This window comes from Leuresthes tenuis, unplaced genomic scaffold (assembly GCF_036924035.1).
Source record: "Leuresthes tenuis unplaced genomic scaffold, fLeuTen1.0.hap1 SCAF_23, whole genome shotgun sequence".
In the NCBI taxonomy this organism is placed as follows: domain Eukaryota; kingdom Metazoa; phylum Chordata; class Actinopteri; order Atheriniformes; family Atherinopsidae; genus Leuresthes; species Leuresthes tenuis.
Genome location: NW_027325377.1, coordinates 8,231,961 through 8,243,981, shown reverse-complemented (window position 1 = coordinate 8,243,981; position 12,021 = coordinate 8,231,961). Strand labels below are relative to the sequence as shown.

Genomic DNA, 12,021 nt, shown 5'->3' with positions numbered 1-12,021 from the left:
CTTTTTTCTGGTTTTGGACCTAACAACTGTCAAAAGGAAAGTGAACTGAGAACTGACTATAAATGAATGAAAACTTGTTAGTTTAAGCCAGAGTGTGATATTTACTGTGTGAGTAATGTGAGATAATATGAGCTGAGAGCTTGCCATCAGATTCTGTTAATGTGGTAAAATTCAATCTAATAATATTTTATCAATCTCCTAAGGGAAATTATATTGCTGCAGTATAAACCTTTATTAAATATATACTACTGTAACCAAATCAAACTTTATTCATAAAGTGCTTTACATAATAAAATCAATACATACATAAACTCACACAAAACATCACACTGATATCTTCCATCTTATCAGCCAGCGATCTCACACTTCCCATGATGATCAGAGGAAGAAGTGGTTTAAACCTACTCCTCCTTTTTCCCCCCCATTCTGTTCTTGCTCTGTGTCTTCAAATCTTGTTTTCAACTAAAGTGGGTTTGGGGGTATTACTTCAGGCATTACTTGGGCTTTTGGAAACTTAATCAGCTGCTCCCACATGTAAAGAACTTTCCCATTGCTATGGTTATACATCATAACAGATATTTAAAAAGAGCCAAAGTTAACAGGAGACATCATTCCAGCAGCACAGCATCCAAACCAGCACAGAAAAATGTTTTCACAGCAAAAACCTCAGTATAAAATCTAAAGAAAACAATATTTCCAGAGCTACTGCAGCGGACTGCCATTGGTGTGGCACCATTCTAGAACAAACATAATAATAAAATAATGATAAAGCAATGACAACAAAATACAACCTGACCTCAAGTTGGTTCAATTCATCTACGAATATGCACCATGTTGATGCAACATAAACTGACAAAGTAAAAGATTTTAAACTAGATTTGATACATGGACCCTCTTTAGGAAAATGACCGCAACATAGTGTTTGATATGAATTCTCATGATTGTCTCTAAATGACGTAAGAGGGAAAAGTTAACTTCCCAAAGAAAACAAAAATAGGTTATGTTGCTCACACTCATTAGATGACTGACAGAAATCAATGGAGTGTTTGGATCTTCCAGGAAGTATGACTGTTTTCTAATTAAACATGACAACAACTTTTTTTTAAAAGATACAAATGTGAACAATCAGTAGCCTACCCTAAGTTGGCTTAAAATTGACAGGTTCTAATGTATTCATACTAGTCCCTGTATTGTGAGCTGAGCCTGTCTATTGTTAGTGTCCAGTAGGTGTAACTAGACCACAGGTAATGAGCCGAGTTCAAGCACAAAGAGCAAGAGACTAGTCGGTGCAGCTGCCTGTATGTGCATCAATCACGGTGAGCTAATAAAATTCTCACAACCAAAATGATGCATCATCCTAATTTTCAAGTAAGGAGCCATACCCCTGCTGAGCCCACCTCCTGCAGCTGCTCCAACTCCAGCCTCAAAACCTCCTGTTCGGCCTCCAGATCGGCGTACTGCTGCTTCAGGCTCTGGTTCTCCTCCAGGACCACCAGCCCGCACTCCGCCGCCCGGATCTTCTCTCGGTTGGCCTCCGCCAGTTCCCGGGAGAGGCGCTCCACCTCGGCGCGGCACTCTTCCACCGTGTCCCCGCATCCTGCTCCACCAGCAGCCATCGCCCCTGTCTCCCTCCCTCTGCCCTCTCCTCCCTGCGTCGGATGAGCAGAGAGCCCCGCCGGAGGGAGAAACAGCTGAGGCAGACACCGAACCCCCACCGCCTCCCCTCACAGCACCTATTAAAATCACAATGAAAACATGATCAGAAAACTTGATCCACAAAAATCCTCAAAGCGCTGCCATCATCGCAGTGGGCGTCATCTCCTTCATGTGATTCTCTGACCGATGCAGCTTGTCATCATCCGCTTCCCGCATCCCTCTCCCCTCCCTCTGCTCTGTTTTTCTGCTTATTCACCGGCATCAGGACGCCATCTGTGCCTGCAACCATCAAGCAAGGCACACTCCTCACCGTCGGTTATCCTGCCGCAGACACCCAGCACTGAGCCTCCGTGAAGTGTTAGACCTGTCTGAATATATGCAGCCTGCGCCCCCTGCAGATCGCACGTTTCACTCTCCTTTTGTTTGATTTGTAACAACTAAAATGATAAATCACTTGTTTTCATGTTTACAGGTTTGAATGCTTTATAATATATTTAAAAATGAGAGAACTTGTTTGCTATATGTTTAGTATGAAACAACCTTTCATACAAAATGTTTTATAGAATACTATCGAGATATATCAACAGCATCTTATAGTGTGGTTTGACTATGAGGTGACAAAAAGTTTACCGCTGACAACAAGTGCAAATATTGCCTAAAGTAGCTGACCTTCTGCTGAAATTCTGGGCAGGAGACAAGACAGCTATACAATGAAATGTCAATAAAACGTATTGCAATGAACAGTTTGGGTACACATTATTCTACAAGTGCCTCCACAATTAGTCTACAGTCTTGGCACATCATCAGGGACTTTTCAATATGAACTGTTCCCAACAAAAAGGCAGGATTTAATGCAAAATGACACATTCTTCTTTTCAGAAAGCTGCTCTTTTTCTTCTGTGATGGAGCTGTGGTTCTTGGGTTGAGCTTTGTCCACTGTCAGCATAATTTGATGTTACAGTTAGTAAAAGTCTAAACTTTAAAAAAATAAAAATACTAGTCTGCATGTCAAATGCTTTATTAGATCAGAGATTTTTCGGCACAGTCAGAAGATGCACACTCGAGATGTGGGTAAACATGTACACATGTACTGCTGAGTTACTCACTAATGCACATACACACACACAGTTAAGACTTATAGTAAATAATCGGTCAAACATGTGTATATATGTGCATTTTGTCTTGTGTGAATCTTTGTACCTCCCACATTTATTTGTCAAACAGCAACAATATTGATTGTAGTGATGGAATGGGACGATGAGAAATAAACATCTATCAGTGTGATTACTACTATCACATACTGTTACACATCCATAATGTCACTGTCCACCTCAGTCATAGCTCTTAACACAGCCTCACCAACATCTCACCCCACATCAGCACTCAGTGAAACCTCCTCTGCCTCTTTGTCTCCAGTAGTAATGGGAAGAAGCAGCTGGAGAGATTGAATCAGAACGAGGCTGCAGGTCCAGATGGTGTCAGGAAATCTACAGCACTTCTTCAACATTAGTCTGAGTCAGGAGAAAATTCCTGTGCTGGCGAAGATATCCTGCCTTCTTCTGGTACCTAGGAAATCTCATGCATTTGCCCTCAGTGACTACAGTCATAAAGACTACAGTTGCCCTAACATCACATGTCATGAAAGTCCTGGAGAGATTGTTCACCTTAATAAGCAAGCGAAAACCTTTCAGGGCCCACAAACAGTTTGCTTATCGTCCTGGGGTTGGTGTTGAAGATGCCATCATCCTCCTGCTTCAGCGGTTCTATTCTCGTCTGATTGCGGATTTTAGAGGGACCAGGAGTAAACAAAATACTGTCTCCATCCTAGGTGAAGAGGTGGTGGTGGTTAAAGAATACAGATACCTGGGGGTTCCCCTGGACAGCAGACTGGACTGGAAATGCAACACTGAGGCTGTCTACAAGAAGGGACATAACAGACTGTACTTCTTGAGAAAGCTACGGTCCTTCATTGTCAGCACCAAAATGTTGAATATATTCTATAAATCTGGAGTGAAGAGTTCATTCTGCTTTGCAGCCATCTGTGTCATCTAATGAAAGTCCAGTCGTAAAGTCCCATAACGTTATCCAAAGAAACGATCAATAATATTCAGCACATACCTGCTGTCTGTGTTGCACAGAAAAGAAAAATAAAGATTTGACTACTACTCATATTGCATTGCATATCCCATGATTACAGTTTCTCAGTTCTTTTCCCCAAAGTTTTTTTCCTTTTTCTTCTCTGGATCCTTTTTAGGTTTCTCTTGCCCACAACTTTTTGTTTCATAATCAACCACCAGCCACCACTAGACGAAACAAAAGTCACTTGAAAATTGTCCTCAGTTTATTGCCAAATTACAGCACTCCAGTACAGCCTGTAACTTGAAGATGGCCGCTTTAATACACTTAAGTAAGTGTGATTTTCGGATCTTGGATTTGTCAGAGGACATGACCTCGTCCTGACTCTGCAAGCCTCTAAATGTTTCTGTCTAACTGTAATATGAAGAGCCAATACAAATTTCCTGCAATTTCACTCCTCACAGTTACCCTATTTGGAATAACAGATGTATAATCATTAAAAAATATATATTTTATAATTGTGACTGGGTAGAGAGAGGCACTTTGTCCATTGTTCATTAGATGAATTCAAAAGGGGACTTTCTTGAGTATAATAAATTTTTTGAGAATTATTTGAAATGCACTAAAAAACTATTATCAGTGGTTATTAATGCAATCCCACAAGCAATGGTGAACATGAAGAAAGTAATGTGATTTGGAGATACCACAGAAGCCATTGCTTTACATAGATTATATAGATTTTATGGAAAAGAAATGCACAAACAAATTTTATTAGAGGCACATCCAAGCTCTTCACCACTGAAAAGGTAAAATCTCTTTAAAAATGATCCTGAAGAGATCAGGGCTAGAATTAGAACCAGGTACCTTACTATACCAGTTTCAACCAAAGCTAAAGAAACTCATTTCAAAATGATTATTGCCATTTATCCTTGTAATGAATTTTTGAGACACTGATTCAGCATAAATAAAAAAAATAGAGCTGCACTTTTTGTGATTTGGAGATCAAAACTTTAAAACATCTGTTTTGGAATTGTCGTTAAACAAAAATGTTTTGGGTGACGCTTTAAAATTGGCTTTCTGAGAAAGACTATCAAGCATCCATATTAGATATGAATTAAATCAAATTGGGTGTTTTAATGGTGGATAGGAAAAGGGAGTTATTGTACAACAGCTTTATGCCAAACGATTTATCCACAAATGTTGTTTCTTAGATATTAAACCACTGTTCGAAAGATATAAAAACCAAGCAAGCCTTGGACATTGTAAAAAAACATTAATTTATTTTAAATTAAATCTCTGTATTTTATTTTTTCATTTACTTGTTACATACTTATGTGTTGCTTCGTTCTTTTTGTTCTTAATGGTTTTCCCCTTATTTTTGTTTTTTCTTACTTTTGTACGTTGTTGCCAACTGAATTCTGTATGACCAGAGTTGAATTGCAAATAAAGAAACACTATTTTTTTTCATTATTTCAAAATAAAAAATGAATTTCCTGCATTAACCGGAAATGCCCCAAAACGTGTATCCGACGCTGAAGAACACGTTCAACGGAAGACAGCACCTCTTCGTCGTGAAAACTTTTATATATACATAAAAATAATTAAAAGTCAAAGATAAAGTGGGTAAAATTCTCTACAAGTATATGTACATCTCCCAATATGTGGTCAGATTTATTGTGAAATTTAGAAAACCGGAAGTGTTATCCGTGTTGCTGCTGACGGAGCATACCGGGCTATATCGTCTCTACGGTAGTTACGCCGCGTTGCACGTTGCTAGTTAGTTGCAATGTTGTAGCTATTAGCACGCTAGCCATTCCTTTGCTGGGGGGAGGCCCTACGTTTGTTTAGAGAATCCTTTGTATCTCTCCAATTTACAGTTTAACTACAGACCAACTGCTGGCCATCGGAAACTTACCATCAAAGTACTGGCAGTACTTTGTTTCCCTCCTAGCTTGTTAGCCCACTCAGCTTGCTTGCTAGTTAGCTAGCTTCTAGCGTTTTACTGTCTCGTTCCCCTGCGAACCGTCTTCTGTCCAGCTTGGACCATGGCGATGAGACAGACTCCCCTCACCTGCTCCGGTCACACCCGGCCTGTGGTGGACCTGGCCTTCAGTGGAATTACTCCCTATGGCTACTTCCTTATCAGCGCCTGCAAGGGTGAGACAGATCAGTCCGTTAGGATTTTAGGTTTTTAAAACCGTTGACAGAAGGCTGAACGTTCGTGACTCCACGACGTAGGATAATGTCGGAGTGCTTCACTTCGCATCTTGTCGTGTTTATTGGACCACATTTTCAGCTCTTAAGTTGTATTTCCTATTTTCAGTTTTACGCTTTTTATTCATGGACCTAATTTCGACGTCAGTGTGCTTAATGTGTTCTTAATGACACACTTGTTGCTGTTACGAAGTTTTATATTTAAATTTCAGTCAAGTGAAGTGGTCTGTTTTGCTCAACATATTTCACTTGACTGCAGGATGATTTGGTGCTGCTGTACTGTGATCTGTTTCATGCATATCCTCTCTTTTTTCTGTCAGATGGCAAGCCCATGTTGCGCCAGGGAGACACAGGGGACTGGATAGGAACGTTTCTGGGTCACAAAGGTGCTGTCTGGGGAGCCACTCTAAACACAGACGCCACCAAGGCAGCTACTGCCGCTGCTGACTTCACAGCGTGAGTCCACTTCTGTCCAGCACCGGGGACAATAGACACCTGCCACTTGTACAGTTCAAATAACCCAATCATTCTGAATACTTTCTCACTAGACTGGACAGAGAACCCGATAACATCCTCTAACATCTTGTCATTGTCTCCGGTGGGAAAGCATACAGTTAGTCATTCTTAGATCAAGTGACCCTGCTGTAGTCAAGGGTATTTATATGCTCCAGCTCTGATCACTTCATTTGTTTTTACACCTCGAGAATTTCGGGACACTTTTGGGTTTCAATTTTTTCAGCAGTTGCCGTTCAGATGTTCCTCACATCAGGAGATTTGAGTAGTGGGCTTCTGCAGAACCAGAGGTTGTGGTAACAGGACCCTAATTTGCCACGATAGCTTCTTTGGAGAGTATGAAATCCACGCTATGTATTGTGAAAGAATGGCCCCCCCGCCCTGTAGCTTTTCCCTAACCATTTGGCATGTTAACGTCAGTAATGACATGCAGAAAGTGGAGTGCTTTTTAAAAACATTGCTATGAGAGGATGTTGAAAATGAGGGTCCTCACACTGCAGCCGCACTGCAGAAACCCCACATTGGGAGATTCTGTGCTGGAGATGCGCTCTAATCTCCACGCACATATTTTTGTATCAGGATGTGATGGAAATTGCGAAAAAAAAATTTCAGCCTGTCGAGAATGGTGTTTTTAGGCTATTTCATGGCTTTTTGGGTCTATATCAGTGATAATGTATTCAAATTGATCCACAGTGGTGATGGGCGGAGCAACATAAAAGTCTTATACAACTCTTAGCAGGTTTCACACTCACACAGTATCTTGCAGTAACTGCTGCATTGACAGTTGTCACATCTGCTGATATTCCAGAGATTTTTACTAAGGAGCTGGCTTGGAAATTCTTAAAGCTGCAGATATGTGTGTTCTCCCAGAACATATTTTGAAAATGTCAAGCATGTGTAGAAAATGCTTAAGGCTTAAGTGTGCCAGAGATTAAATGGTTCCCCCTACTTTAGGTTATATTTGTTGCTGCAGATGCTTTGATGTTGACATTGTTTTTCCATGGTATCCATGTAAATTACTATTGCCACATAAGCAAATGTCAGTTAACAGATCATCTGTGTGGTTTCCAGAAAGGTGTGGGATGCAGTAAGTGGAGACGAGGTCCTCTCGTTGGCGCACAAACACATTGTCAAGACTGTCAACTTCACTCAGGTCGGTCCAATTTCTGGATCAACATGTTTGTGAATCACTCATTTTCACTGCATGACAATATGCTTATTTATATGTTTACATGGGCCTTATGCTTAGACTATGTTTATTTTGTTTTGAAACTGCTTAGCATTTCAGAGCTTTCAACTTTTCAACCCGTATTTATACTCAGACTTTAAGAAAACATTAATAGTTTTCAGTTGTTCATATTAAAAAATGATTAAAAATGGATATCTGCTTTGGTTTCATGTAGTGAGACAAACAAAACGCTCATTCTGCGGAGCTCTATGGTAAATCTCTGCCTCTGTTCCTCAGGACAGCACCTGTCTGCTGACGGCAGGAAATGACAAGCTCCTGCGCATATACGATCTCAGCAACCCTGAAGCAGGTCAGCGTGACACCAAGAAACTTTTTCTTCTTCTTCTTTGAAACGTGGCCTCTTAATTCCAATCTTGGTCGATGTTAGCGTCATACACAAACATAAACTTCTCTAAAATTGAAAACTCATGTGTATGTTTCAAATAAAACGATGATTTTAAAGTAAGGGAACCAAACTGCACCAGATTACAGGATTCTACCTCACTGAAAGTTCCAAAAGTCAAGTGCTTCAGGTCACTGACCATAACTTAACTGTAAGAATTGTAATCCATCTGAAGGTAAAACGCTTTGTGTCTTTTAAACTCACGGTGATGAACTACGGTGTGTCTCTAACTTTATGTGACATGACTCATCATCATGCTAATTAGACCAGGATAGAATCGTAGAACTATGACCATCTGAACACCATCACACATGTAAAGCTTGATTTGTATGGGCAGGTTAAATCCTGCCTCCCTGTTGCTTCTTCTTACTTTTCTGAAAATTCTGCTGTGGTCGGTGCCCCCCCTTTTTCACACTGTTTTCTATGTGCCTTCCAGCACCACAAGAGATTGCAGGTCACAGCTCCGCCATAAAGAAAGCTTTGTGGTGTAACAACGACAAGCAGATCCTCTCAGCTGCGGAGGACAAAACCATCCGGTCAGTGCATTCGCTCCTCATTCATTTTCTTTAACCTTCCTTAAGACTGACTGTACGTGTCAAACTTGAATTCCATCCTGACTCCTTGGGTCCCTTACAGTGGATCGGTAAAAGATGTTTATATGTAATGAGCCTCTTTCACATCGGTGCACCTTTGTTGTGTATTGGGAAAGTACAGTTGGGGTAATGGACGGTCAACGCTGATGCAGCTCCAAGCCGGCATGTGTGATTTACAAGGAAATGGCTTTTTTTTTCGTCGATACGGCGCAATCAATATGTGAAAGATGCTATTAACTGTGTGTATGTGCGTCTATCTCTCCAGGCTCTGGGACAGGAGCTCCATGGAGGAGGTGAAGACACTGACATTTAACACGTCAGTGAGCAGTATGGAGTATGTTGCTGATGGAGAGATTCTTGTGATCACATATGGAAAGACGATTGCTTTCTACAATGCTCTCAGGTACGCTGCCATCTCACCACAGTCATACAGAACGGTTGCATCTGTTTTCTGTCTGTTGCTGAGTGTATTGTAGCGTGAAAGTACTGTGAATAAACAAATTGCATAGAAGTACTTCTACACTCTGTATGGGTCCAGTTTACCGACAGTTGATTCATACAGCAGCAGTGCAGCGAAAAGATTTAATTTACATGGTTGAGAGACAACTGGCAAGTTAAACACAAAATGACATTTGCTCTTGTTTTAAGTCCTCCCATTTTACATTGAGCTAAAATTAAATGCATTTAGCTATTTCTATAAAGTAGTGAGTGCTGTCACATAAATTACTGATAAAATTTAAAGTGTCTATTTAAGAGAAATTTAAGTTTCCCTTAATAGCAATTTAATAGAAATTTAATCCTGGGCTGAAAAAATGTCCTCTTTGAAGTACAGGAGTGGAATGGAGGGGGTTAAAGTTGATGCTCCTCTAAGCCAAGAGTCACAGAACCAAACTGGCATGTGTTAAGTGGGCGATGTGGCAGTGCAGTACACTGCTGTTACCATCGACTTTGTCGTTTAACAGATTCCTCTTTGCCAACTTGCTTTATGGAAGCACACATTGATGTTATCCACTCTGTCATGTGGACATGTGGCTTAACACATTTTCTTTCTTTCTTTCTTTTGCAACATGAAATGAAAGAATACTTAAAAATACTGCAAAACAAATTAAATGTTATTCCTCCTATTAATTGTAAAAACAAATTTTTCCACACTGCTTTTTGCTTTAGATGATTTTTTCTGAACTGTTTCTGGGTATGCGGTCTTTGAGCATGTGCCAGCCAGTAATGGTGCTCGGGGTGTGAAGACTTGATTAAAAACATAATCACCCGGTTACACTGCTCTCCTCTCAGTGCCAGAGAGGTGCTGGTTCATATGTGTGAAGGAGGGAGCAGCGCAGTGAGGAAACAACAGTGTTCCGTTTGTATCGGATTCATGCTGCCCCTCGTTTGTTTTCCACTTGACTGCAGTCCAGTTCCTTCAACCCCTGCTGCTCCTTCTCTTACGAGATAACAATGAGAGGCAGCTGCTACTAATTACACCTTTAAAACCATTCTTTATGCCTCCTGCATATTAGCTATCTGATTATTATTGTTACAAATGGTAATCCTATTTTTTTACAACAATAATCTTTCACTTTATCAAGCTTGGAACTGATTAAGACTGTGGAGGCCCCAGCTCCCATCAACTCAGCCTCCCTACATCCAGAGAAGGACTTCTTTGTTGCTGGTGGTGAAGACTTCAAGCTCTACAAGTTTGACTACAGCACTAAGGAAGAGTTGGGTGAGGAGCACAAAACTGTTTCATGTTTAAACAGGTTTGCCTTGGCATTTGGCCAGCAACAGTCCATCTTTCACTGAAGAAAAAACTATTTCACAACCTTCTCTGAAGGGTCATCCTGATTAATTGGTCAACTCAAAGCTTTGACCCCTGTCTTATATAATTGGTTCTGCTCCTCTTCTCTTCTCAGAGTCCTATAAAGGCCATTTTGGTCCAGTGCACTGTGTTCGCTTCAGTCCTGATGGTGAGCTGTATGCCAGCGGCTCTGAGGACGGCACGCTCCGACTGTGGCAGACGGCAGTGGGCAAAACCTATGGCCTGTGGAAGTGTGTTCTTCCTGGTAACTCCGACTTTAACTCTGACATACATGCTATGAAAGATAATCATATATTGACAAATTTGTTATAACAAAGAAATACCAAAATGTTAAATGCAGTGGAAAAGGTTTGAGTTAATGCAGATCCTCCTGCAGCCAAAATATACTGGCTTTAAGTAAACACACCACCTGATTTGAGTCATGTTTTAACCCCAGAAATTGAGATCTCATTGTCTTATTCTGCCATCTTCTAATGTGGGTTTGGATGGAATTAATTCTTAATTGGACAATTAAGTCGTACTTTTACAGAGCTTTAGGACAACAAAAAGGTTCAAACTTTTCAATGACTTATTAAAAAAAAAGGTCTTGATATATTTTGCTGACTTAATAGGGTTCCTTAAGATAAACAAACTATGTGTGAAATATATGAAGGCACATTTGCTACCTGTGGATATCTCCGTTATTAATTTGGTAATCTTCAGATGTCCACGACCAACAACCAGAATGAGGCATATACTCATCCTCTTGCTTTGTATTCCCAGAGGACCTGGGGACAGAGAACTCTGAGCAGCTGTACACACCAGCCCCTGAGATCAAGGCCTGATGAGAGAGCGCCACATGTGGGAACCAGATAGGAGAAAAGGAAGAAAAAAGAGATGGGCAGAGGTGTGCTCCAGTGTCTATCAGGCCAGAGCACGGAACAGAGTCCAGAGCATCTCCATCCATCGGGAACTGATGTTGATATTATGACTGCCCCGTTTGTCATAGAACAATGATTACACACACACACAGACACACACACACTTGTTTTTCTTTTTAAAGAGTCATTAGGGGGCAGTGTGGGCTGCAGAGTAAAGCAGTAGAGCGTTGAGTGGAGGCTCATCGCTGCCTGTTTTTTCTCTGATCAGCTCAGTTCTGATGACTTCAACTTATTTTAACTTCCTTCTAAACTTCATGATGCAAAGCTCAGATTTGGTTTCAATATTAAAATTTTAATGAGCTGGACCAAGTCAATTGTTTTCAGTTCATAGTTCCAAAAATACTGGAAGTAGTTGCACAGTTTGTACTGAAGTTAAAACGCTTTCATTTTCTTCGAACAAGATGACTTTGAGTATTTGCTGCTGTTGTACTGGTTTAGTATATAAAGTGTCCAAATAAAAGAAAATATTGTTTTGTGTCAAAGTGGAAAGAAAAGAAAACGCTGAGTTTTCCATTTTGGTTTGTCTTTATTTGTGTCCAGTGGGTAAATAAATGCATTACGGTTTTATCTGTATGTAATGCACAAAGCAGTTTGGTGTTTTTATT

At 40.5% G+C, this 12,021-nt stretch overlaps 2 protein-coding genes across 6 annotated transcripts in view; one reads left to right on the top strand and one right to left on the bottom strand.

Moving 5' to 3' along the window:
• LOC140282566 (protein bicaudal D homolog 1-like) overlaps positions 1–2,052 on the bottom strand; it is a 41,497-nt gene extending 39,445 nt beyond the window's left edge. For 2 of the 4 annotated variants that reach the window (XM_072377021.1, XM_072377019.1), the window contains exon 1: positions 1,398–1,989. In XM_072377021.1, the coding sequence (XP_072233122.1) occupies positions 1,398–1,616 (219 nt within the window). In that variant the 5' untranslated portion in view covers positions 1,617–1,989. Of the gene's footprint in view, positions 1–1,382 lie in introns of all 4 variants that reach the window. The other 2 variants (XM_072377020.1, XM_072377018.1) reach the window with 2 other exon arrangements.
• Positions 2,053–5,428: 3,376 nt separating this feature from the next.
• On the top strand, positions 5,429–12,005 carry strap (serine/threonine kinase receptor associated protein). Of its 2 annotated transcripts, none has more exons than XM_072377023.1 (9): positions 5,429–5,889; positions 6,267–6,402; positions 7,531–7,612; positions 7,925–7,997; positions 8,527–8,626; positions 8,949–9,086; positions 10,267–10,403; positions 10,591–10,726; positions 11,259–12,005. In XM_072377023.1, exons 1-9 carry the CDS (start codon positions 5,778–5,780, stop codon positions 11,281–11,283), a joined length of 939 nt encoding a protein of 312 aa, XP_072233124.1. In that variant the 5' UTR covers positions 5,429–5,777; the 3' UTR covers positions 11,284–12,005. The 2 variants fall into 2 exon arrangements, with proteins under 2 accessions (XP_072233124.1, XP_072233123.1); XM_072377022.1 differs by having other exon boundaries at positions 5,431–5,889; positions 10,591–10,740.
• The last annotated feature ends 16 nt before the right edge of the window (positions 12,006–12,021 follow it).

Bases quoted from the DNA above. Each gene is read 5' to 3' on its own strand.
- strap (XM_072377022.1), top strand. From the start codon at position 5,778: ATGGCGATGAGACAGACTCCCCTCACCTGCTCCGGTCACACCCGGCCT. The intron at 7,613-7,924 runs GTCGGTCCAATT...TCTGTTCCTCAG, and splicing joins AGACTGTCAACTTCACTCAG to GACAGCACCTGTCTGCTGAC. The intron at 9,087-10,266 runs GTACGCTGCCAT...CACTTTATCAAG, and splicing joins GCTTTCTACAATGCTCTCAG to CTTGGAACTGATTAAGACTG.